At 49.0% G+C, this 24,834-nt stretch overlaps 2 protein-coding genes across 2 annotated transcripts; both read left to right on the forward strand.

Moving 5' to 3' along the window:
* The first annotated feature begins 12 nt into the window (after positions 1–12).
* On the forward strand, positions 13–19,175 carry COPG1 (COPI coat complex subunit gamma 1). Its single transcript, XM_010390077.2, has 24 exons — positions 13–209; positions 2,725–2,777; positions 3,563–3,643; positions 3,741–3,812; positions 4,610–4,689; positions 5,563–5,638; positions 5,795–5,887; positions 6,212–6,298; positions 6,442–6,599; positions 7,199–7,332; positions 7,905–7,972; positions 8,695–8,883; positions 9,338–9,433; positions 10,790–11,033; positions 11,405–11,480; positions 11,780–11,883; positions 11,996–12,121; positions 12,499–12,567; positions 12,925–13,067; positions 14,512–14,683; positions 15,637–15,734; positions 17,046–17,184; positions 18,112–18,210; positions 18,793–19,175. The coding sequence occupies exons 1-24, from the start codon at positions 173–175 to the stop codon at positions 18,921–18,923; spliced, it is 2,625 nt and encodes an 874-aa protein (XP_010388379.1). The 5' UTR covers positions 13–172; the 3' UTR covers positions 18,924–19,175.
* A 73-nt stretch (positions 19,176–19,248) lies between these two features.
* HMCES (5-hydroxymethylcytosine binding, ES cell specific) lies at positions 19,249–24,795 on the forward strand. The gene is given in 7 exon segments (XM_039559003.1): positions 19,249–19,444; positions 19,446–19,490; positions 21,258–21,401; positions 21,745–21,864; positions 22,437–22,597; positions 23,047–23,239; positions 23,644–24,795. Coding segments are annotated over 7 exon segments (1,008 nt in total). The 5' UTR covers positions 19,249–19,306; the 3' UTR covers positions 23,851–24,795.
* The last annotated feature ends 39 nt before the right edge of the window (positions 24,796–24,834 follow it).

The following is a 24,834-nucleotide window of genomic DNA, read 5'->3' on the forward strand; positions in this document are numbered from 1 at the left end:
CGCGGTGACAGTGACAGGCTGGCAGGAAAGGGCGGGGGCAGGAAGGGGCGGGGGCGGTGCCGGGATCGGGATCGGGACCAGGACCAGGATCAGGATTGGGACCGGGATCTAGACTCGGACTGCCACTGCCACGGGACGGGAGGGCCGCAGCGACAGGCCGCTCGGCAGCACCATGCTGAAGAAGTTCGACAAGAAGGACGAGGAGTCGGGTGAGGGGAGGCCGGGGGCGCTGTGAGGGAAGAGACCCCTCTGTGGGTTCGGAGCGGATTGGTGAGGGGGGACTCCTTCGTGGCTACGGGGGGAGCGGTGAGGGGGGACTCCCCTTTGGAAATGAGGGGAGCTGTGAAGGGGGAACCCCTCCTGTGGGTATGAGGGCAGATGTGAGGGGGGGGACCCCCGAGGGAGCTGTGAGGGGAGGCTCGGTGCCAGCTTGGCAGCGGGGGCTGGCTAGTGAGCACAGAGCGCAGTGGGAAGCACTGTGGGAGCACTGTGGAAGCGCTGTGGGAGCATTAGAGCGGTGTGCTGCCGCCTTCTCACAGCTGCAGCCAGAGGCTAAACTGCTGGCATCGGCACACCACACCGAGGTTGCCTGCCACATCACCAGGTGCAGAGCCTGAGACTAAATATTGACCATATTAGCCCTGTTCACTGTTGTCCAGCTCTCAAACCAGGTGCTAAAGCCAGGTGGAATCCAATTCATCGTTTCTGGCCCTTTTTCTGACACATGTGGTCTGCTCTTCCAACACGATCACTGCTACTTTCAGTGGATCAGAAAATCTGAGAGCACCAAGTAAACACAAAGTGATTGCCCAACTTTTCAAAACTTTAGGCTGGTTAGTAAGGAAGAGGTTGATATTTTATGTGGTGTGTAATTCAGATGGAAGTGATGCTTCATAAGACAGTGTTTCCTTTCATGGTTGAGCCTTGTGGTATCTTTTTCATCTTCCTATGAAACTTTCTACACATCTTGCTCTGCATAACAAATCAGTGTGTCCTGAAGCAAATTGATTCAGCTTAAATCTTGGTGATTGTTCTGTGTGACTGTGCTTGCTTTTTATCTTAATGTGCATTAAATGCTTTGCCCTTGTTTCCCTTGTCCAAAGCTTCCAGTGACGTCTTGATAAGCAGAGAATTTAGTGAGGCAGCTGTTGGAAGGGAATTGCTCTTGGCTTTAATTTTGGGGGCTGTTCTTCATTTGCACCTGCCACACCCATCGAGGTATTGATGTTACCTATGGCTAGGAGATGCAAGTATCCAGTTAATTGGCTTCTGTGTCTTTGCTTTCCACAGATGGTTTAGCTAGCCCTGGATGAGCTGCTCCCCACTCCCTTTGACATATTATTTTGAGCACAAAATGATGTTTCTCTACAAATCAGAATAAATTGTTGTTAGGTATCCAGTATTAGGAGCTTTATGAACACACAACCTCTGCTCTCCCTACATCTTCCCTCTCTGTGGAAGGAAACTTTGACGCAGGGTGCTGTGAGGACTGAGACCCCATGTACAATGTATTGCAAGATCCTGTGTGCTGTGAAACATAAAGAGGTGATGCTGTGTTGTTCATGGCTGATTTAAGGATTGTAGACATGCTGGACCACGGGAATATTGGGATGGTTTTTTGGGGCACATTCACATACTTATACTAGAACTGGTTCAGACTCATACTAAAAATATTTTTGCTCTTTCTCCTTGTTTTCTTTACCTCTTCAACCTCACATAAGTGTCTGTGCTTTGTTCAGCCACCTGCTGCCTTTGTAAACTTCTCCTGAGCCAGAGGAGGGCAGTTTATGAACCAGGAAGGAGCCAGAGTGCAGATGTGTTTGCTTGTGTATGTAAGGCTTACTCTAGAAAGGGCTCCTGGCATCAGCCTAGGGTGCTTCAAGCTTGGGTCAGGTCAGATTTGGGCCCAGGAGATGTTCTCTCTAGTGGATCAGGCTTTGGAACAAACGCTGGAACAACCCTGGAAAAGGCTGCATTTTGTCCCAGGGCCAGGCTGAACATAGGTACTAATTAAAACCTGCTTATCAATAACTAGGAGCTTTTGAAAAGCTGCAGCTCACAAATGCTTGAGAGGCAATCTAATAGAGACCATGCAGAATGATAGTGCTTTTCCCTCTGATTATTTCATCCTTAATTGCCAGGGGTTTAATTATTTAGTGTAATTTACTTTGTTAAGTGGAACAAAGAGAGCCAATTGTGTCAACAGTCAACAACACAATTGTGTCCAGCCTATCTAGTCTGCTGTCTTGTACTCTTAATTAGTGATAGAGCCAAAAATACTTTACTGGTGGATTCTTGATTGGTTTATATGCGAGGGATAAAACACTCCTGATTCACCAGTCTGGCAAGCAATACCTCTTTCTGTCTAAGCCTGTCCTATTGATGCTCTAACTGCCAGCAAGCTCCCAGCCCAGGGGTGGAAATAGGTCTTTGGGGATACAGTGGAGCACAGTTATTTTACAGATAATCAGTCTACCTCAGCTCACAGTCAGTTACTTCTGGAGGGGATGACAAATTGAAGAATGTACTGTCTGTTCTGCCTTCCCTGACTGCCCTGAGGACATCCACTTAATAACTTCAAAGAGGGTGCTCTGATTGCTTGGTGTTCATGAAAAAAAAATCGCCCCAAAATGCTCAGACTGTTTTTAAAGTATGGGCATGGTTAAAAAGTTGCTTTCCCATGGCACTATCCCTGGAGAGATTTTTACTCTCTTTGTTTTGCAGGTGGGAATTCCAACCCATTCCAGCACCTGGAGAAGAGTGCAGTTTTGCAAGAGGTAAATCTTCCAACCATGTCCTCTGTGTACCCCACTCTGGATGGAGTCTTTCCCTCTCTTGAGCAGGTCACTGGAGAACTTCAGCAAGGAAATGAGGGTTTGTTACAGTCCTGCTTGTTCTGAAAGAAATGGACAGCAGTTCTTATTTTATTTTTGGACATATGAAGGGAGAAGGTTGAAATGGTCTCTGTAACAAATTAAAGACTGTGAACTATAAATAAAAGGAATAAAAATATCTGGGAATCACCTTGAACCAGGAAGATTGGGAAATTGGCCTTGGACACCCCAAATGTCTTGTGGATGACAAAATTAATGAGAGGGGTGCGAGTGGTTATTAAATAGTCTCTGAATTTTCTCTGAAGAAATGCCATTCTGTTCAAGAGCAGGTGAACATCTCAATCCCCAGCCCCTGTTGTTTCAGCATTCTCTGTTTGCTTGTGAGGTTGGGAATGGTGTTGGCTCCTGTAGCCTTGGCAAGCTCAAGTTCGTCTGTTGGAAGAGTGGTGCTTTAGCTAGCACACAATCCAGACCTGTGTGAGTGAAAGTGTGATGAGAATTTGGCCTTTAACCTTTATTGCTCTTGGATTTGTAACCCCAGACTACAAAACCAGCTGTTTAAAGGGGCCCATGTTTAACAGGAATTAAGGGAAAATCTGATCCAAAGTCATTGAAGATCTTGCCATACCTCACTCAAAAAGTGTTGTTTCTATCATTGGCCAAGACCAGGCAGGACAGTGTTTGCAAGGGGGTGTTGGTGTCAGTCCTTGTCTGTGCTTTGTTTCCAGGCTCGAGTGTTTAATGAGACTCCCATAAACCCACGAAAATGTGCTCATATCCTCACCAAGATCCTGTACCTCATAAACCAGGTAAGAGAGAGAAAATGTACATCTATACAGACATGTGCATCAGGCCCAAAGCTGGTTGTGGTAATTGGGATTTCCTTTCTTCTTTCCAAACAACCAGGGGGAGCACCTTGGTGTCATGGAAGCTACCGAGTCCTTCTTTGCTATGACCAAGCTTTTTCAGTCCAATGATGTAAGTCTGCCTTTTGTTTTCTTTATTTACCTGGTAGGACGGGTTGTCCCTTGAGATATGCATTTTTATACAATCAACTTTTCTGTCCTGTCTGAAGCTACCTGATCTGAGTAGGAAGAGTAGGGTGAAAGTTTAGAAATGGTGATCAGCTTCCTAGCCCTTCCCAGATCTTGTAGCAGCTTAACTGAAGTGTGCTGTGCTCTTGAGGCAAGATTCCTCCCTCTGAATTGTTGTTTAACTCTTGAGATTGTGGTACACTGGTGGAATTTACTGTGCTTTGTCCCCAGCATTAAAAGAGCCTGCTGAGAGTCAACAATTGTGTGTCCTGGAGGAGGCTGGGAGTTAGTGCCTACCCACAGCAGTAGCACTGTCATTAGTTGTCCCCCAAACTGCAAGGCATTAAAATCATGAGACCAGTGTAGAAATCCCCAGACTCAGGAATATAAATTGTTGGCTTTCTTGCTTTTGAAGCAACACAAGGCTTTCAGCCAGGAAACCAGCAAATGGTTTCAAGGTTTTTTCCTTGTTCATGTGAATGACAAGAGGAAGATGAAACTGTAGATCCAGCTAAATCTGGTATTTCTATGGCTTCACCCTAAGACTGAGGGATTTAGAAGAGGAAGAGGTGTTTTGTTAATATGGATTTTGTACATCTTTTACACTTGGGGAGTGGGGCTCTCTGAAGGTATCAGGCTCTTGTGATCTTCACAATAAAATTATGTAGGCAGGGAAAACTGAGATCCTTTCCTATCTGGGATCATCTCAGCTGATGCAGTTCTTGCTTTTTTTCTTGCCAGCCAACTCTTCGCAGGATGTGTTACCTGACTATCAAAGAGATGTCTTCTATTGCAGAAGATGTGATCATTGTTACTAGCAGGTCAGTCACTTCACTTTTATTGCTGTAATACTGACATGCCCTCCAGTAATGTCTGTCCAGCTTCTTGAAGGTAACTGTAGTCCCTAAGCAGGGTGATGATAGGGAATGCCCTTGGTGAGGAAAAAGTTTTCCTTTATAAAAGACCATTAAAATACAGACACTGAACTCATAGTGATGTATGTAAAATGAGCTGTGTCCCCATATGCCGTGCCCATGGGTGTTTGGAATGTCTCTTGGTAGCACTGCTGTTCTTTCCCCTTTTGCACAGGCTTTTTCATTAACTCCTGACTGAATGCCTTGAAACTTTTTGAAGAATTCTGGCACAAATCTCAAGGCTTTCAACAGGTAGACAAGGATTTACTGCTCCTGTAGCAGCACAGAATACGACCTCACCAGGGAACAAAATTCCCTCTGTGCGTCATTCCTGAATTGCTGATCATCCCAGTGAAATGCCCTGCTGGGCAGTCAGGAGCCTGAGGGCACAGGGTCTGTGAAGGGCTGAGGCAGAAGCCAGTCTCAAGTGCTGTGATATGATGAACTCCCGGCCCTTCGCAGATGGTCTCACACTGAGCAGGACCCTGGGAAAAGGGCAGGAATGAGCGTTCAGTAAGAAAGACAAATGCCTCAGGGGTGTGTGTATGCTCCAGACTCACTTGGTGAACAGGAGCTGATGCAACTTGTTGATGGGCTTGGGACCTGAGTACTGATCTTTTCCTCCGGCCTTCCCACCCCAGTGGGATTTCCCTGAGACCTGCAGCTGCCTGCTTGGCATTCAGCTGTGATGCTGGCTGCCTGCTGCTCTGTGTGCACTGTGTGTGCGCTTGAGAGCTGCTGGCTCAGGAGTGCAGTATTGAGAGTTTCCTGTTTTCCCAGCTTAACCAAAGACATGACTGGGAAGGATGACAATTACCGAGGCCCTGCTGTGAGAGCACTCTGTCAGATCACTGATGTAAGTGCTGCTTTTCCTGTGGGATAGCTCTCTGCCCTTCACTTTTTCCTACTTTACCCCATCCCACATTCTACTCTGCATTTCATGCCTTTGCATCTCCCCTTTCACACTCCTAACAGCTTTCCCATATCAGCTGTTGTTTCCCTCTCCCTGCAGAGTACCATGTTGCAGGCCATTGAGCGCTATATGAAGCAGGCGATTGTTGACAAAGTGCCAAGTGTGTCCAGCTCTGCTCTTGTGTCTTCCTTGGTATGTACTCCCTGAAGCACGGGCCTGAGGGACAGTCAAGCAGGGAAGCAGTCATCTGTGGTGGGACTGGACATCTTGGGAGTTTCAGGGTTTTGTTACTATTCCTGTCTTTGTTAACTGGTGCTCACTTTGCAAGAGATCATCAGCCTCCTGAGGCTGCAGCTGTAATGGCCAGGTCTCTGCATGCTGATCCCTTGTTCTTCTATAAGTTGCTGCTGCCAGCACACTCATGGGGAAGGCTGATTGCTTCTTAACATAAGCTGAAATTCCCAAAGCTTCCTCCATCCTTATCTCATGGGTTGTTGTGGCTTCATCTCCTTTCAGCACTTGCTGAAGACCAGTTATGATGTGGTAAAGCGCTGGGTGAACGAGGCTCAGGAGGCAGCTTCCAGTGACAATATCATGGTGCAGGTAGGACACCCACTGCCACCAGGGGAATAGCCAGCAGCAGCTGGGCATGGAGCAAATTGCTGGAGCACCAGGCACCTCTGGGTGACAGGACAAAAGGGGGAAGAACCCACCATGAGTTTGTGACGTTTTCTTTCCCTGCACAGTATCATGCTCTGGGCTTGCTGTACCATGTGCGGAAGAACGACCGCCTGGCAGTCAACAAGATGCTCAGCAAGTTCACACGCCACGGTCTCAAGTCCCCATTTGCCTACTGCTTGATGATCCGAATAGCCAGCAAGCTGCTGGAGGAGGAGGCTGGCAGGTGAGCAGGCTCCTTTGCCCTGCTGAAAGAATTTCCTGGTCCTGCTTCCATCTCCTCTTGCAGGCTCACTTGTCATCTCATTATTTCTGTCTTTGAAGAGCAGCATGCACCTTCTACCCTCTTACTGTTGGGTAAAAGCAGAGAAAATACAGAATGTCTTCGTGGTTGTTTTGAGATGGCTTCTGTGAGTCCTGCTTGCACATCAAATACTATCTTGTTTCTCTGGACTGTTCTGCATAGCTGTTCTTTGTTCTACTTCATTTTCTCTGTCTTCTGTAATTGCTTATCCACCTGGTATGCAGTGTGGCTTCCTGGTAGATAAGGATTGTGGTGTGTACAGTCATTTCTCACTGTGTGAGAGTTGAGGGAGATTCCCTTTAGCCTGTAAGGCAGAGGGTGTCTTCTCAGAAGGCAGCCTGACTTTCAAGCATGCTGGAAGTACAGTATAATGACCAGTGCAAAATCTGGGGACAGAGTGGGTTTATGGCTGCTTTTACCTTTCCATGGGCTATGGGACCTGCCCATTTCTGCTGCTGAATTCTTAATTTCTGTTAGTACCTTTGCTTTAATTCAATCTTGTGGGGTCTTCTGTCCCTTAGCCGCGATAGCCCCCTGTTTGATTTCATTGAGAGCTGCCTAAGAAACAAGCACGAGATGGTGGTGTATGAAGCTGCATCTGCCATCGTTAACCTGCCCAACTGCACTGCCAAGGAGTTGGCTCCGGCTGTCTCGGGTAAGTGGGGTGCTCATGGCCATGGTGAGGGAATGATGAGCCTCCAGTGGTGACACCTGCTGATTGTCCCAAGAAACAATGACCTTGTATAGTTTCAGGCTTGTTGTGCTGCTGTATCCTTTTTTGCTTTATGCTGCTGCTGAGAGCCTGTGGTGTGTGTGAATAGCTTTGTTCTTGTAAAGGTATTTCCTGGTGTGTTCAAGTGTGGGTTACTTCATGGGTCAGTTCTGGAAAAGGAGCAGTGTTTGCATGAAATGGAGAACAGCAGTTCAAATTGACTTAATAGGAAAGATGACAAGGTGATGAATTTGGCTTTCACAGGCAGCAAAGTATAGCAGCACTGTGGAAGAAGAGGGAGGTGGGTAAGAGTTAGTTGTCAGCAGGGATGTGACAAAGGCAAAGGGGACAAGAAGAAGGGAGGAATCTGTTAAAGGTACAGCTGCTTCTTAAGCATGTTTCTAGTTACCTTATGCTTGCAGCTGTCTCTTCACTGAGGCTCTTGCTTTAGATATGAAATGCTTCTCAATAACAGAGTGCCTAAACATGTCTTTGTTGGTTTTCCCACCTTGCAGTTCTGCAGTTGTTCTGCAGCTCCCCGAAAGCAGCACTAAGATATGCAGCCGTCCGTACCCTCAACAAGGTAGGAGCCAGTCTCTTGGGAGCTCCAATAGTGTCTCATATGCAGGGAGGTGCAGACTTCAGAAGCAGGGGGTCAGATTATGTGATGATTTTGTGTGAATAACCTCTGCCTTGTGCTACAACCTTACATTTCATTGCTTGCTGCCTGGAATAAAACCTCAAAGAACACTCTATAGAAGGAAAAAAAAACCCTGATAATTTTCACTGGTCTCTTAGAATGTCACTGGTCTTAGTGTTACTGCGTTCCCTTCTGAGCTTCCCATGGTGAGGAAGCTCCTTGTAAAACAGGGATCAAACCTTGATGATGCTTCTTGCCACTCCATGGCAGTCTTCGTTCCAGCTTTTCCCTTCCGCTTATAAACTCTACAAAAGGAAAAGAGAGAATGGCAGTGTCTGGTAACTGTTGTGCTTCCACCCATGGAGCTGTTTTGCACAGCTAGTCTGGCTGAATTTTTGTTGGGAGTTCATAGCTTGCTTTTCTTACTATATAGAGTTAAAAATAGTAGAAGATTGTTTATTACTACTGCTTTTCTTCCAGCAAGGGGTGCAATTCTGCAGGGAACAAGAGCTTGTTACCTTAACTCCAGATTAGCTGTTTGTCTGAGATGTTCCTCATCTACAGTCTATACCACTTACTTCTATGGGAAGGAGTGAGTTTTGCTGGGTTTTGCCTGCTGGGCCTTTTGCATCTGTTGGATTTTCATTCTTCCTTCACTGCTGCAGGTGGCCATGAAGCACCCATCTGCTGTGACTGCCTGTAACCTGGACCTGGAGAACCTTGTGACAGACTCCAACCGCAGCATAGCCACTCTGGCCATCACCACACTGCTGAAAACTGGCAGTGAGAGCAGCATTGACCGGCTCATGAAGCAGATCTCCTCTTTCATGTCAGAAATCTCAGATGAGTTCAAAGTAAGGAAGTGGGAGGAGAAGGAACACCCAGATTCCTGAAGAAACCTCATAGTCTATGTCCATGTTTGTGTGTGTGCTCTAAACCTGCATGGAGCTGCTTCCAGAAGCAGCAGAATATTTGCAGGGAGGAGAAAGAATCTGAGGTTTTCTGCCTAAGCCATGCCTCAGTCCTACAGCTCCAAAGTCACATGCTCTCTTCTGGGGAGATGCCTTCTGAGAATCAAATCTCCTTCTTTCCAGTGGGTGTGGGCTTTCTTTAGGGGCTGGCCAGTGCAGAAAGATCAGTCTCCCCCAGTTCCTAGGCTTGTACCTCCTGGAACTGCATTTGTTGAGTAAGTAATGACAAAAACATGATTTCTGGACTAGGGAGACCAGAATAAAATTGATACAATTTGGCTATTTTTTCCTGCCTGGTGGAACAGAATTGTTTTTTACTTGCCCCCTTTTCCTGCAGGTGGTCGTGGTCCAGGCAATCAATGCTCTGTGTCAGAAGTACCCTCGCAAACATGCTGTCCTCATGAACTTCCTCTTCACTATGCTTCGGGAGGAGGTAAGTTTGCACCACAGCTATGTGTGCCTTGCTTGTGTGCATGAACAGTACTCCCTGTGAGTGTCAAGCTTTTCCTGATAAGGCTGTGCAGTGAAAGCCTCTCTCGAAAAGGTTTGCAGTCTAACTGCAGAAATGCCCAGCTGTGCACAATAGTTATAAGCACACTGCTAGGCTTATTTTTAGTGTGGTTTTCATTCTGTGATTTTTTTTCTGGGGGTTTATTAACTCTCCAAGCAAATGCAGGCAACAGCAGATCTGTTGGCAGTCTGTGTGTGTTTCACATTTGAACCAGCTTTCTTTTATCCTTTGACAGCAAATTCCAAGAAGTTTCGATAACAACCTCTTTATTGATGACAGGGGACCACTTTTGTTCTGGTGTCTGTGCTGTGGCAGTGAAGGGATCACGAGTACCTACAACCATTCTCTGCATTCAGTCAGACATAAATTGCAGAAAGACAGCTTTACAGAGGTTTGCCGAGGCTGTTTCTAAAAGAGCAAACATGCCTGCAGCACAGCTGGCACCACTGCTTGCTGACATCACTTTCTGCCAATTACAGCCTCTCAGCTGGGAACAAACCAGAGCATCTCATTTTCCTCCTGTGAAAAATGGACCATTCTCGTTTCCCAGATTTTCTGTGGGTGGATGGTATCATTTTGAATGTGGTTTTGTACTTCAAACCATTCTGTTTTAAAGCTTTTTAAATCTGAAGTAGCTCCAGAAAGAGCCAAATGCCCAACACTCTGCATGTAATTGGCAGAGGGTAGCGTGCAGTTTAATCCCCTGGTGTGTATTGAGGACGTTAGTAAATAATGTCTGAAGATAACCAAGCATTACTGGCATATCAGGTTGTGTCTGTACCTGGGGAGGTATTGATTGCCTATCATCCCACCCTAATGGAGCTATTTGCTGCGTCCTGCTGTGACAGATATGATCCTTCATATTTTTCTCTTGTGATTCATCCTCAGATGTCTAGTGCTAAAGGGGAGAGGGCTGGGCTTTTTCTCCTCCCATATGGCTGTTTTTAAGCACTAATTCTAGCAGCAGAGGATTCTGATGGAGATAAAAGCCCTTCAGACAGATGAATTCTTTTACTCTTGGGTTAGGACTTGGGTTTTTTTCTTCAGTGCAGCCATTCTGAAGGGAGCTGGCAAGAGAGCTTGAATATTAGCTGGCCCTCTGGGTGTAAAGAGGGTCAAAAGTGAGGGCAGAATTACTGCCCTCCTCCTTTCAAACACACATTAAAAAGCACTGAGTGTGAATGACCTTTTCAAAGGAATGTTTTTCCTGTCTGGCTAGCTCAGAGTCTCTAAAATACTTTGAGATTTCCAGCTGAGCAGTTCCCTTTTGCTCCTCAGGGCGGCTTTGAATACAAGAGAGCCATTGTGGACTGCATCATCAGCATTATTGAGGAGAACTCAGAGAGCAAAGAGACAGGCCTGTCTCACCTCTGCGAATTCATCGAGGACTGCGAGTTCACTGTGCTGGCCACCCGGATCCTCCACCTCTTGGGGCAGGAAGGGCCCAAAACCAACAACCCCTCCAAATACATTCGCTTCATCTACAACAGGGTCGTTCTGGAGCATGAAGAAGTCCGGGCAGGTAAGTGACAGACCTGGGAAGCTCTCTGCTCTTGGACAAATCTTCAGGGAGCCATAGTGTATGAATGCCTCTGCTTTTGAGGGCTGTGATTCCCTCTAGGCCTGAGCAGATCATTTTACACAGCAAAGATCCTGCAGTAGTATTGATGGAAGAGGTGGCCTGTGGCTGAGAAATGGGAAGGGATATGCACTGGCTCTGAAACTAGACAGAGGTTTGCAGGCACTTCACTGTAATACCCCTGCTTCTTTCTAGTCAGTTTTACTAATGTACACAGTTTACTGATGTAGCATCTCTGACATGGCATTTGATCAAGGCCAAGAAATGGAGGAAACTTCAGCTTATTTCTTTGCTTTCTAATTCTTCTGCTACAGGTGCTGTAAGTGCTCTGGCCAAGTTTGGAGCTCAGAATGAGGAGATGTTACCCAGTATCTTGGTGTTACTTAAAAGGTCAGTTGTGCCTCAGAGTTTTCCAACATCCTAAGTGAAAAAACCTGTTTGTTTGAGAGCTTGTCTAGTCTCTTCTAGCTGTGGGTCTGAGAAGGTGCAGGGGGTACCCGTGGTCCTGTGATAGGATCACCACTGCATTCAGCACCACAAAGTGGACAGAAGCCATGTGTGGCAGAGTACTGCTTTTCTATTACAATTACTAGGAGATTGCTGGATTTCCCCAATGGCATGTTTTTTCTGGCGCTGTGATGTGTCTTAGTCACGTGGATTCTGAACAAAGTTTTCCACTTTCCTCTCAGGTGTGTGATGGATGATGACAATGAAGTGAGAGACAGAGCCACCTTCTACCTAAATGTTCTGGAGCAGAAGCAGAAGGCCCTCAATGCTGGCTACATCCTGAATGGTACTGTAGGAAGGCCTTAAAACAAGTCTGTGCCTCTTTCCTGCTTGAACAAGAGTTAAACTAAAGACCTGGCATTGTTGTGGTTTTGGTGACCTGTCCCTTCTGTCCCCAGGGTTGACGGTGTCCATCCCTGGCCTGGAGAGGGCTCTGCATCAGTACACCCTGGAGCCTTCTGAGAAACCCTTTGACTTGAAATCTGTTCCTTTGGCAACAGCTCCTATCATTGAGCAAAGAGCAGGTGAGGAACCGGGTCCCCTGAATGCTAGTGATTCCCTGCTTTGGGCTTGCTGGGAATTGCTGAGCTCCATCCTATTTGAATTTTGTGAGATTGCTTCTTCTGGAAAGACTAAGGCCTGCAAATCTGGTTGCTCCCACATTAATATTTCAGTTTAGTGCAACTACTAATAATAGTAATAGTTGGCAATCCTCACTGGAGCTGCTGCAGTTCTAAAGCTGCTTAGGAAGCCAAATACGGGTGTCTAGTCAATATCGAATGAAAAATGAGCTCCCTTCCTTTCCTTAATCAAATCCCTCTCCAGACACTGATCTGTCTTCTGATTTAGTAATTTCTTACTCTTCTCCTTCAAATCTTTGGGATTTTGTTTTTGTTTGCAGAAAATGCCCCCATTGCTGTAGTGAAACAGCCAGAGAAGGTGGCAGCAACACGGCAAGAAATATTCCAAGGTAAACTGATGCAAGGCCACTCCTCTGTCCATGTGTGAGAACTCTGTAGCCAGTCTCCTGCTGAGCCTGCCTTAGCCCCTCTGGCTTCTTCTCACCTTCTTGCAGGGGCTCCCAACTTAAGGTCAACTGTTCACTCCTGGAGGGTGGGGGTGCCTGCACTCATCTTTTTTCTGTCTTGCAATAGATGTGAGCAAAGGATGACTCTTTTTAATTTTAAAAGACTCTAGGGAATGTTGATGGGTATTTGATGGATAGTTCCTTGCTGTAGCAGCTTCTGGCAGCTGAAACAAGGGGTTTGAAACTGCTAACACCTCCTTGTGTCTTGAGGAAGGCAGTAATTTGTGTCCTCTATTTCAGAGCAACTGGGGGCCATCCCAGAGTTTCGGGAGCTGGGCCCACTCTTCAAGTCTTCCCCAGAGCCTGTGGCCCTAACAGAGCTGGAGACAGAGTATGTGGTTCGTTGCACCAAGCACACCTTTGTCAACCACATGGTGTTCCAGGTGGGTAGCTATGGGGTATGGTGCTGAAGACTCTTAAAAAATAAGCTCCTGACTGGCTGAAAGCTTCATTGTGAAGACATATCTCAGGGATATCATAGAATCCTAGAATGGCCTGAGTTAGAAGTAACTTTAAAGATAATATAGTTCCAACCCCCCTGCCATGGACAGGGACACCTTTCACTAGACCGGGTTTCTCAGAACTCCATCCAACCTGCCCTTGAACACTTCCAGAGATGCAGCACCCACAGCCTGTGTTCAAAGCACGACACTGCAATGAGTAGTCCTTAGTTTCTTATCCATGGCAGTAGAACCCCAAAGAAAATTAATAAGGGTGGGAGGGGTTATGTCTGAGCAATGCTTACAGGTACAGTCAAATCCAACAAGCACTAGATGGGGCTGTTCTCACGGAGCAGTTGGCAAGGGGATCTGTGTTGTTTCCTCAGAGTCCCCAAGCACGTGGTTTGGGCATGAAAGAGTGAAGTGACTGCATCTGAGAAGCTGAAAAGGGTACCCAGGAAAGGGATCCAGTGGGGGAGGGCTCTTCACCCGCTATGTTTTGTTCTAGCCTGTAGCACAGGTGCTTTCTTCTGTACATCCTGGCCTTGGCTGTACCACCCTGCTGCTGTGTGTGAGATGTTAGGACTGATGTGCCAGTCCCCCTTGCCTGTACCTCAGGGAGTCGAGGCACAGCGAGTCCTTTGCTAGCTTTGTGTTTTGTCTTTAGCCAGCTCCTTCCTCAAAGCTCAGAACTGCTTACACAGCCCTCACAGGGATTGACCTTTGCTTCTCTTGTCCATCCACCAGATGCAATTGTATGAGCTTAAGAGACTTGGCATTGCAGCTGGAACGAAGTCTAATCAGCAAGTTTAGACTTGTTGAAAACATCAAGCTTGCTGAAACTTGCTCAAGCTGCCCCTAGTTTTAGCCATGCAAAGGATCATCTTTTATCTTCTGTGAAGGCACTGTGTCCCTGTAGCTTCAAGTGGGATGATGTAGGCAACACAGTACTTGCATTTCCATAGAGCAAAGAATTAACCCAGGAATGACTGTCCAGGACATTGGAGCAAAAAGTTCCATACTAACTGGTGAACTGAAACAGGCAGAAGCTGACACATCCCTGCCCTCACTGAATTTGTGGTCCTGCTTGGATTGCAGAGGGCAGGCCTTGGATTGGTGTTTAAGTCTTGTTTCCTTAAAAAAAAAGTTTGCTGGAGCACTGAACTCACCAGCAGGGTTTTAGTTTCTCCCTTAAAGCATTTAAATGAGCACTTTTTAGTCAAGTTGCTCTGTAATGAGCCAGCTGATAGCGAGGTGCACCATGAAAACATAGAGAGCTGGGGGTTCATGGGCTGACACCAGACTCCCACTGTGCCTAAGCTAAGTCTGATCTTCGGTGAGTAGTGAGCAGCTTCAAGCTGTTGCTGCTTTCCCCTTTCCTGTTTAGTTTGACTGCACGAACACCCTGAATGATCAGATCCTGGAGAATGTTACAGTGCAGATGGAGCCAACAGAGGGATATGAGGTCATTGGCTACGTACCTGCCAAAACCCTGGTGTACAACCAGCCAGGTACCTGCTACACACTGGTGGCACTGTCTGAAGAGGATCCAACAGCAGGTAAACAGTCTGCACTCTTTCTTACTGTATTGCTTATCCCCACACATTCTACCTTGCATCCCAGCCAGATATTTATAGCCTGTGTGTGGGTGCAGCCCTGAGTGATGCTGAGCATGACTTGTCTTTGCTGTTTTGGGGGCTGTCAAGCCTTCCTTCTCCTCTGCTGGTTCCCTTGTGCTGTAGTACTGCCAAGTCGGGCTGTGAGAGCTGGCAGATTAGTTGTCTTTCATGCATCCTGGCATGTCCTTCAGCCTTTCTTTGTGTTAGACATGGGGAGGTTGGTGCTTGTAAAGTGCTGAGAGTGCCCAGATGCTCTGAGTAGCAAAGGGGTGTTTCAGACAAACCGCTAGAATTTCAGTGATGTCTGTTTGAACTGAACATCCCCCTCCCTGTTTGCCACTATCCAGAACATGAACCAGGCTTTACCTGTGCTTTGGTCTCCCTGGTTTGTGCTCTGGAACTGCTCTCCTGCTGTGTTGCTGCTTTCACTCAACAGTACCCATCTTCGAGGGATGAGTCATCGCTTCCTCTCCCAGCCGAGTGGTATTAAAGAGCTGCAGGATTTCAGTGCAAGGGGCTTTCATTTCAGAGGTGCTTGAACGGATCCCTAGATACGGGCATTGCCTCTTCACAAGGTGCTGGTGGGACATGTTTAGTTAGTATTCCCAACACAATGTGAAGTTCATTAGTAATAGCACTTGATCTGAGGATTATGGTCTTGGACAACCATCATGAGCCTGTCTTTATCACTGTTTGCTTAATATTATAAATAAATAGCTTGTCCTTGAGAGACAGAAACTGTTGGAGAGCTCTCTCTAGGTCAGTGGCTAAGCCTGTGCTGCTGACAGTGACTGGGAGAGCCTGGCTTCCCCAAACCTCCCAGCCCCGTTCTACCTCAGGGAAGTGTGGATATGGTGATAATGTGAGCTTTGCCTTTGCTTTCTTGTCTCCAGTGGCCTGCACATTCAGCTGCATGATGAAGTTCACTGTCAAAGACTGTGATCCCAACACGGGTGAGACAGATGACGAGGGTTACGAAGATGAGTATGTGGTAAGGAGCTGGGCGTGTGCCTGATCATGGAAACTGCTGTCATTTTGTGGGGTTTTGTGATCTGAACTCGGATCCCTGCAAGCAGTGATGTGACCACTGACACTAAAGTGGGCAGCATCACGTAGAGGGAGCTCTTGCTGTCTCTGGTGCAGATGGGAGTTTGCTGAGCTTGCTTTGTCTCATTTGGAGTATTATCCTGTTGCACTGTAGCTGGACACCTGACTGTGCAGGATATGTATGTTTTGGGAGGCCATGGTGCAACCTCCAGGTTTGGCTGACTGTGCCCTATGGGCTCCAGCAATGGCACACTCAGGGTTGTGGAGACAGAGGGCTGTTGGGCATCTTTTGTTCTGTGAGTTGCTCCTGTGGTGGTGTGGTTAATTGCCTAGAAGCTTGCCTGGCCCAGGAAAGTTGCCATCCTTGTTCTTACTCTGGGGGAGGTGGAGCTCTTCCCTCCCCAGCACTGACACTGCTGAAAGCAGCAGTGCTGCAGAAGCACCTCTCTTCCTTGGAGAGGAAGGGATGTTGTTCACAGCCTCAGCTTGGCCTGTTAGCTCCAGAGACTGTTTTCTATGCATTGCCTGTCACTGCTGTGAATCTGATTAGAGGCGCTGCTGTGCAGTGAGTCACTGTCTTCCCAGAAGGAGTGGGGAGGGTTTTTCTCAATGGAACATGCAAGGTTAACCCTTCTCTCAGCTTCCTACCAGTCACCAAGGCAATTGAGTGATACTTAAACAAACTCTTCAATGTGTTTCAGCTAGAATCAGGAGGAGATTCTTTCCTGCAGCAGTTGTTGGAATGAATGCAGGCTGGTGTCCTGCAGGGCACTGCCTGCTCTTCATTACACACTCTGGAGGGACAAGCCTGCTTCTGCCTTGCACAGGTGCAGTCACAGCAGCAGCTCAGCTACCCTGGTGCCAGTGTTAGGTGATCGCACACATGTGACAGTGTCTCATTTTACCAGCCTACAAAATGATAAGCCAGAAAGACAATACATGCATTCCAGGGAAGCAAATGCTCAAGCAGCTATTTCTAAGCTTTTGTTTTTCCCTCTGTTTTGGCCATTTGTCCAGTGCTTTGATCTCTGTCAGGCCAAGGGCTGTGCTCAAAGCAGGAACCTGGTTTGTAAGCCCTGGAAATGGCATCACAGTGCCTTTCTCAGGCCTAGCAGTTGCTCAGTAACAAACCAGAAGTGGAAGTGGAGGCAATTTCCTGCATCCACCTGATCTCAGGGAATCCAGTCTAAAGTTCACTCTGGGGATAACAGGGTTAAGAACAACCACATTTCACTTTAACCTCTTCTACCACCAGCTTGAAGACCTGGAGGTAACAGTGGCTGATCACATCCAGCGAGTTCTGAAGCCAAACTTTGGAGCAGCCTGGGATGAAGTGGGTGATGAGTTTGAAAAGGAAGAGACCTTTACTTTATCTGCTATTAAAACCCTTGAAGGTAAGGAAGGGTGTGTGAGCACAGCAGAGCTCTTATTTTCCCTCCAGCAGACAGAGTCCAGAGGCCCAGTCTGGGTCACTTTAGATGTGTCACAGAAAGGCTAATGGGGCAAAACCCTTCACAAGCTTTACACCACAGCTGTTAAATAGGGAGCTACAGTAACTGTGATAAGTTAGTTCAGGTTTCAAAAAAGCAAATGAGTATTTTGGGACCAGTGGAGACCAGGCGGGATTGTGGAGGCAAGAGAGTATCTTGGTTTGCTCTTGCACTTTACCCTTCCAAGCAGACAGACCATAGTTCAGTTATGAACTCCCACCATTCTTCTTGAGGCCTGTAAGAAAAAATGAAAACAGCAGAAGACATGAGGTTGGTGGGCAGGCTGGTTGGGGTAAGCTCTCTTCTCTTTCATCATGTATTAAAGTGTCCTTCTATTTTTACTCAGAAGCCTCAAAACTCAGTTCTTTTGATGCCTTAACAGGGTGTCCTTGTCCTGTAGCCATCTCTCTGTTCCCTTGAACAGCCCCTTGGGGTTTGAAATACTCTCCTTGAGGCCTTTCCATATTTCTCCTGAAGACCTGTGTCTCCTGCAAGACATGTCCTTCCTTTGCATGTCCCCAGAGAAGCGAGCAGGCTGTCAGGGCTGTGCAGTAAGTGCAGCCAGCTGCACTCTCCTTCTGCCCTTGCCTGACTCGTTCCCCCTCTTCTTTCTGTTGCACATTTGCTACATCAGATAACAGAACTCTCCCACGGTGGTGGGGGTTTTTGTGTGTTGTCTTTGCATCCTTGTGGCCTCCAAAACCATGATTCTGGACAAGGAACATAAACTCTAACTTGTAGGAAGGGCTTGAGTCACCTTTAGGTGCTCTTTATGTGCCCCAGTTAAGATATCTGTGACACAGAGCCCATTTTATTTATTTTTTCAAACAGAGGCAGTGAGCAATATTGTGAAGTTCCTGGGGATGCAGCCCTGTGAGCGGTCAGATAAAGTGCCAGATAACAAGAACTCTCACACACTGTACCTCGCAGGTGAGCTGTGGGGTGAGGATCTGCGTGAGGACCAACTCTGGGAGGTTGCACAGAGCTGCCTGTTGAAAATCAGGGCAGGAGTTTCTGATGGAGCCCACTGTGCTCTGGGTTGGATTTTGAGGCTTGTTCCTGCCATGATTTCTGTCTCTGCAGTGCAGAGCAACTGGTCTTGGGATCAGGGAGGGTGCTGTGGTGGGGATGTTGGGATCAGCCCCAGGCTCAGCTGGGTGGAATTTGCTGTCTTTGGGATTTGTGGCACCTGCTTTGGAGCAAGCTTGGTGTGGGAAAGACAGCAGCCTTACACAGCAGATGAGTACCAGAGCTCTTAGACATGTCTGGATCTCTTCTCACCTGGAGTTTATTGTACGCTTTGCTTTCATGAGTTTTACAGTAGCAGGAGTCCCAGGTATGTTACAATGAATGGGAACTGAGCTACTTTAGGGTCTCCCCTGGCCCAGTACTAGGATCTGCCAGACTACCTGTGGGAAACCTACCTGTGCCAAGCAGTAGTGTTCATCTTCAGACTGGCAGAGGAGAGCAGCCTGCAACGTGCTCACCCCTTCCTCGCCCTCTCCTCTCCAGGTGTGTTCCGGGGTGGCCATGACCTCCTGGTGCGGTCTCGTCTTGTTCTCACTGACACGGTGACGATGCAGGTCACGGCCCGCAGCGCAGAGGAACTCCCTGTGGATGTGATCATGGCCTCCGTCGGATAAACCCCCCTTTCCAGGACTGTCCTGACTCCGAGCCCCCGCGGGCAATGCTTCTTTCTCGGGCAGCAGAATAGGGATCACGGTCACTACAGCAGCTTTTGTGTTCTCTGCAGTACAGCTGTACTTGGGGCTCTGTCTATAAAATCACCATGTTTTTAAGCTCTGGCTACGCCGCGCTTTGTCCCCCGTACCGGAGCGTCGCGGCCGCCGCTCCCTGTCCTCCTCCTGCTGTCGTTCCAATAAAGCAGTGTTGTGGCTCTTCCTGGCTGTGTCGGGGGCGGGACCGGCGTTTCCGCGGCGCGGTCCGGCCCTGCCCCCGGCCGCAGCCCCTCCCCGCGGCGGGCGGCAGCGGAGCGCGGCGCCCGGTGCCCCGCAGAGCCGGCGGGATGTGCGGGCGCACTGCCTGCTCCCTGGGCGCCGACAACCTCCGCCGGGCCTGCGCCTACCGCGACCGCCGGGGCCGGCACCGACAGCCCGAGTGGGTGCGGGGGGAGCGGTACCAGCCCTCCTACAACAAGGGCCCGCCAGTCCAGCGGCCCCGTGCTGCTCTCCCGCCGCCACCTCCACCAGGTACCTCCTCCCAGGCTTCGCGGACCGGCCACACGGGCGGCAGGGCCGCATCCCGGCTCCGGCGGGGGCTATTTGCGGCGGGGGGCGGGTGCTGGGCATCCTGCGGCTCAAATCGGAGCGGAGGGAAGGAGGCCGTGCCTCCCGAGGGGTGGGGGACTCGCTCTGAGCGGCCGCGATTTGTTTGGTTTCGCTTTGCTGTACGTGGCAGGTATTGAATTTTCTAATTGCAAAAATGTCGCTTCTTGTTAACATTTACATGTTCAGAAGGAGGAGAGGAATCGGTACCGTGCTTCCAGCACAGTGTTTATGTTTTCTGCAAAAATGCGTATATAAGTGCTTAACCTTGGTAGAGTTTTTTCCCAAAGGCCTGTAATTGCTCTGCTGGTTTTAATCGGCTTTCCTGAGGCGCTTTTTTTTTTTTTTTTTTTTTTTTTTTTTAAATTTCATAATTCTGCGGCGTGTGTCCAGGTCACGTTGGTAGTAGGGGAGAGTAGAGAGAGAAAAAAATTAAAAATCTCAACTCCGGAGCGGTACAGTAGCTGTACACCTGTGCTGACCGTTGTCCCGGCTAATTTAAGCCTCACCCGACCTCCCCCGGACAACCTGGGCAACCTCTACGGCTGTTGGTGCTGCTCGTTTGGTTTCACACAGAAAGGCTGCCCGGCCAACTGCTGCTCTTTGGCGTTCAGCGGGGTGAAACGGGGTGTGCTCAATCGGAACACCCCGATCTGGACCCGCTCTGCTCTCCCTCCCCAGCTGGTGGGGCACCTGCACTTTGCAGCCGTTACTGGCACAGGTGATCAGGTGGGACCACTCAGGAGGGCCGTGGCCGATGCCATCAGGCATCCCTCGTGCGCTCCTTTCCTGCTTTGGGAGTCCCACATGCCCCTGAGAGTAGGCAATAGAGCTGATGGGGCAGGGAATGTGGTACAGGTCACAGGCAGACACTTGCTTAGTTGTCCATCACTGTTCAAGTTGTTGGGATGCTGGTGCGGTGTTGGGTGTCCCTTTTTGCCACTCCTGCCCTGAGGGAGGCTCTAAAAGACTGCGCAGAACTGGGCACATACACATCCCTGCATACACACAATAGTAGGTGTATGTGTGTGTCTATCTACTGCAGTCCTTTGGGAGCAAACAGCCCAGGAGGTGCTGCCAGGGCTGTGGGCAGAAAGTGAGAGCAAGCTGGGGGAGAATTGAAAGCCACAAACTGCTTCCTTTGTCCAAAGGCAGGTAATATGCAAAGCACAAGGAGTGAAAGTGCACCAGGTCATCAGAAATCACATTATTAAAATGAAAGTGAGGCTTTTACCCCTTTGGGATGTTTGGTGTCACCAGGGGAGGTTTTGAGGACTTTGACACCAGCCTGACATGGCTGTTTACTCAAGAGCTCAGGAGTTCATGTGTCCAGCCATTTCCACTAAAAACAACCTGTGTTATTTCTTCCAGAAAGTTGTTGGGTGAGCCTCACAGAGACAGTTCTTTATTCCTGCAAAATATTCATGTGCCTTCTACTGAAGATTAATTCTACAGGAAGGCTGTTAAGAATATTGAAAGGGTTATAATTAGTGGCTATTTCTGCATGGCTTGTGAGGGAGGGGCAGTGAGCCCCAGCTTGTCTCTCGGCAGAGATGCTGGCCAGATTTGCTCTTTTAGGAGGAAAGGCCACATCCACAGGACTTCCCAAAGCCCCTCTCTCAAGCTGTGGGGATGCTTGTGGTCTCTGTGACGTGGCTCTGACCTGAGGTGTTTCTGTGTCTCATTTGAAAGGATGCTGACTCCTCTGAGCGGGTTCTCATGGACATGCGCTGGGGCCTGGTGCCGTCCTGGTTTAAACAGGACAACCCCTCCAAACTGCAGTTCAACACCTCCAACTGCCGCAGCGATACCATGCTGAGCAAGTCCTCCTACAAGGTGAGCTGCTGCCACCTTTGTGTCCTGCTTGAAGAAATGTTATAGTTGGCAAAACCAGGGCTGAAACATCTGCCGAGTGTGAGTGCTGGTCACCACTCGCTGTTGCACAGGGGAGCAAGTCCCTGTACTGCAAAGCTGGGGGTTTCACTAAAACAGAAGAACTGAAAAGGCAGTTACTGGCAAAGCTCATCATAGCACTAGTGGTGGCATTTGTGCGTCCCAGGGATAATTTAGGAAAGCCCTGGGAGGGAGTGAGAGGGCCGGGTGGTCGTAGGAGCCCTGTTCTCCATTGCAGGCTGCCTGAGGCTGCTGTTCACTGCTCACTTGTGCTGTCTCTCCTCAGGGTGCTCTCCTCAAGGGCAAGCGCTGCGTGGTCCTGGCAGATGGCTTCTACGAGTGGCAGCAGCAGAGTGGGGGGAAGCAACCCTATTTCATTTACTTCCCCCAGACCAAGGACGCCATGGTAGGGAGTCCCTCACTGTGTCTGAGCACTTGCACCCAGCTCTGGGCCTCTGCTCCATCCAGCTGCCTGGGGAGCAGGCCACTTCCCTCCCGCTGTGCCCATCTCTAGGAGTCTGTTTCCCAGTAGGGCTGTGTTCTGCACTGGGCTCGGCACTCTGTCATCCCTCTGCGGCTGGCGGTCCCCACCGCAGCGGTCTTCAGGCTGTAAAAGGTGACATAGCGTCCCCGCTGTCACGGTCACTGCTCCCCACGTGCCGGATATTTGCATGGGTGGGCAATGTGGCTCACAGGGGACTGGGCTGGGAGTTTCACTACCTCTTTCCTTTGGCTGAACCAGCGGCTGGGATGTTCAGAAGGGGGGGAGAGCACTGGCTTGCCTGTGAGAAGGTGAGGGTCTGGTACCTCTCCTGGAGTTACCTCAAATCAGTAGAAAGACTCCTGGAAAGCTTCAAGAGTAGTTCTGTTTGTGACTTAGATCTGAGTCACTGACCTGCCTCAGCACTGGCAAATGTGTGCTGCTTTGGCTGTGCATGGGCCAGCACTGACCAGGACAATGGGGCCTCTCTCCTGCAGGACAAGGAGACAGAGGGAGATGAGGAATGGAAAGGATGGAGGTTGCTCACTATGGCTGGGATTTTTGACTGCTGGGAGCCACCATCAGGAGGAGAAATGCTGTACACTTACACCATCATCACCGTGGATGCCTCCAAGGATGTGAGCTTCATCCATCACAGGCAAGTGAGAGCAGGCAAGGGGGTTGCAGGGTGGAGGGGGATGAGGGAGGAGAACTGCACCATTAGATACCAGCCTGGCAGCTCACAGGCACAGAGTGCAGCCTCCTCCTCCTGCTGTCAGAGAAAAGTGCTACAACATTACTGACTCATTTCTGGTCACCAGCTCATGCCCTTTCCATAAATCACCATCTTTGTGCCCCACGGGTGGCAGTTGGAATTGGATCACTTTCTGGAATTGGTCTCCCTGCCTGACCCGTCTGCCTCTTCCAGCAAATCAGCTACCTGGGTGAAGTGAATGCACACTGCCTTGTGGAAGAGCATCCTGCTGCTTCAGTTTTCCCTGTTTTCCCCAAGCTGCCAGCTCCTTGCTAGCTTACAAGTCTGGCTTTTGCCACCACACTCTGCCATATTGGTGCTGAGCTTTGGCTCCTGTCTGTCTTAACCCTTAGGATGCCAGCCATCCTGGATGGGGATGAAGCCATCAGGAAATGGCTGGACTTTGCTGAAGTGCCAACCCAAGAAGCTGTTAAACTCATCCAGCCCACGGAGAACATTGTTTTTCACCCAGTGTCCACCTTTGTCAACAACATCCGCAACAACGCACCCGAGTGTGTTGCACCCATCGAGCTGGGAGCCAAGAAGGTGGGTGCTGGTAGGGGCTTGGTGAGGGGGAGCTCAGCCACGATGATGTCCCTGAGGTGGGTCAGAGCTGCCAGGTTTCGGGGGGGTGGCAATAGGCAATGTCTGCAGGGCATGCCCATGCTTGATGCTGGAGTGCTGAGCCCTGGACAGATTCCCTTCCCTCTGCTTCCAGAAATAAACCGTCAGCCCATGCCAGGATTTTGTTGCCAAATGAGGCAAATTCCATGTGAAATGGGTCTTGGAACAAGCCTGTTCCCAGCAGTCTGGGGAACCTCCCACAGATGTGCCTGATTGCACATTGCTCCAGCCTCCACATCCCGCTCTGGACCAGCTCTCGGAGCCGGCTGGCTGCCCTGCTCTCACTGTGCTTCTGACTTCTCACACACTGTCTTTTGTCTCTCCAGGAGGTTAAAGCCACCCCAAGCAACAAAGTGATGCTGGGCTGGTTAAAAAGCTCCCAAGAGGGCTCTCCCCAGAAGAAAGAAAACGATTTGCCCAAGTGGACAAGTCAGTTCATCCACAGCCCTTCGCCCAAGAAAACCAGCGCAGATGTCCTGCAGCAGTGGCTGGGGAAGCAGGGACAGCCAGCTGCGAAGAAGCGCAAGGCTTAGGCACCAGCTGGGATGGCTGGCCATCCCTTTTACCCCTGATTTTCCTCAGCAGAGTGAGAAATGGTATTTTTAGGAAGGCTTTGCAGACTGTTGTTGAGATCATCCAAGCCTCTCAGGTGTTGATCTGCTGCTCTAGGTTGTTGTCTCTCTTCTTTGTGTTTTGTTAAAGGTTGATGTTTGTCTGTAAAGATTTTGGCTTTGTGTTGTGCAGACAGGAGTGAATATAACCTATTGGCCCCCCTCTCTGCCAGTCATGCCAAATGAAGATAAAGCCCTGAGAAGAATCTCAGCCTGCCAGGGAGGAACAGCTTCTGCCTCCTGACAATGTTCATGTCTCCTTCTGTTTGGTTTTCTCTTCTGTTTTTTTTTGTGTTAAACTGATACCTCTTTTCCCCTTAATTCCACACTGATTCTGTGCAAATTCCTTTCCAATACTCTTGCCCTCAAAAGATGGCTGCAGTACAGAGGAACAAGCAGTAAGTATTATGAGGAAACCCCAGGCTGGGAAGATCTGCCAGATCCACTGTGCTCTGCACCAGCATTGCTACATGCATTCATAGCTCTTAAACAGGGAGATGTTCAAATGGCTCCTGGGAGGAGCTGGACTTTGCTTGGGTTTCCCTGCAGGCAGCAGGGTGGAACAGTATGTCTGTCACGTTGTTTGTACAATCATTTTGTTAATGGGATCTGAAGACTTAGAGAGGATTTCCTTGATCGGGGGAGGGATGCACTCTGCCTTATTCGAAAAGGTCAGTCATTAAAGCCCAGATAACCGAAGTGCCATTCCAGAGCAACATAGGGCTGTTGTTTTTGAGGTCAGGGATTTTGTAAACAAAGCCAGATGTTACAGACCAAAAGCCTTACACGGTGAAATCTTTGCTAGAAATCAGTACTTTCTTTGTGTTGGAAGCAATAAAATGGGCTTCACTGGCTGGCTGCGCCATGCCCTTGTCCATGTGCGCGTCTGTGTTCCCCCACTGCCGC

This window comes from Corvus cornix, chromosome 12, assembly GCF_000738735.6.
Source record: "Corvus cornix cornix isolate S_Up_H32 chromosome 12, ASM73873v5, whole genome shotgun sequence".
NCBI classification, from domain to species: Eukaryota; Metazoa; Chordata; class Aves; order Passeriformes; family Corvidae; genus Corvus; species Corvus cornix.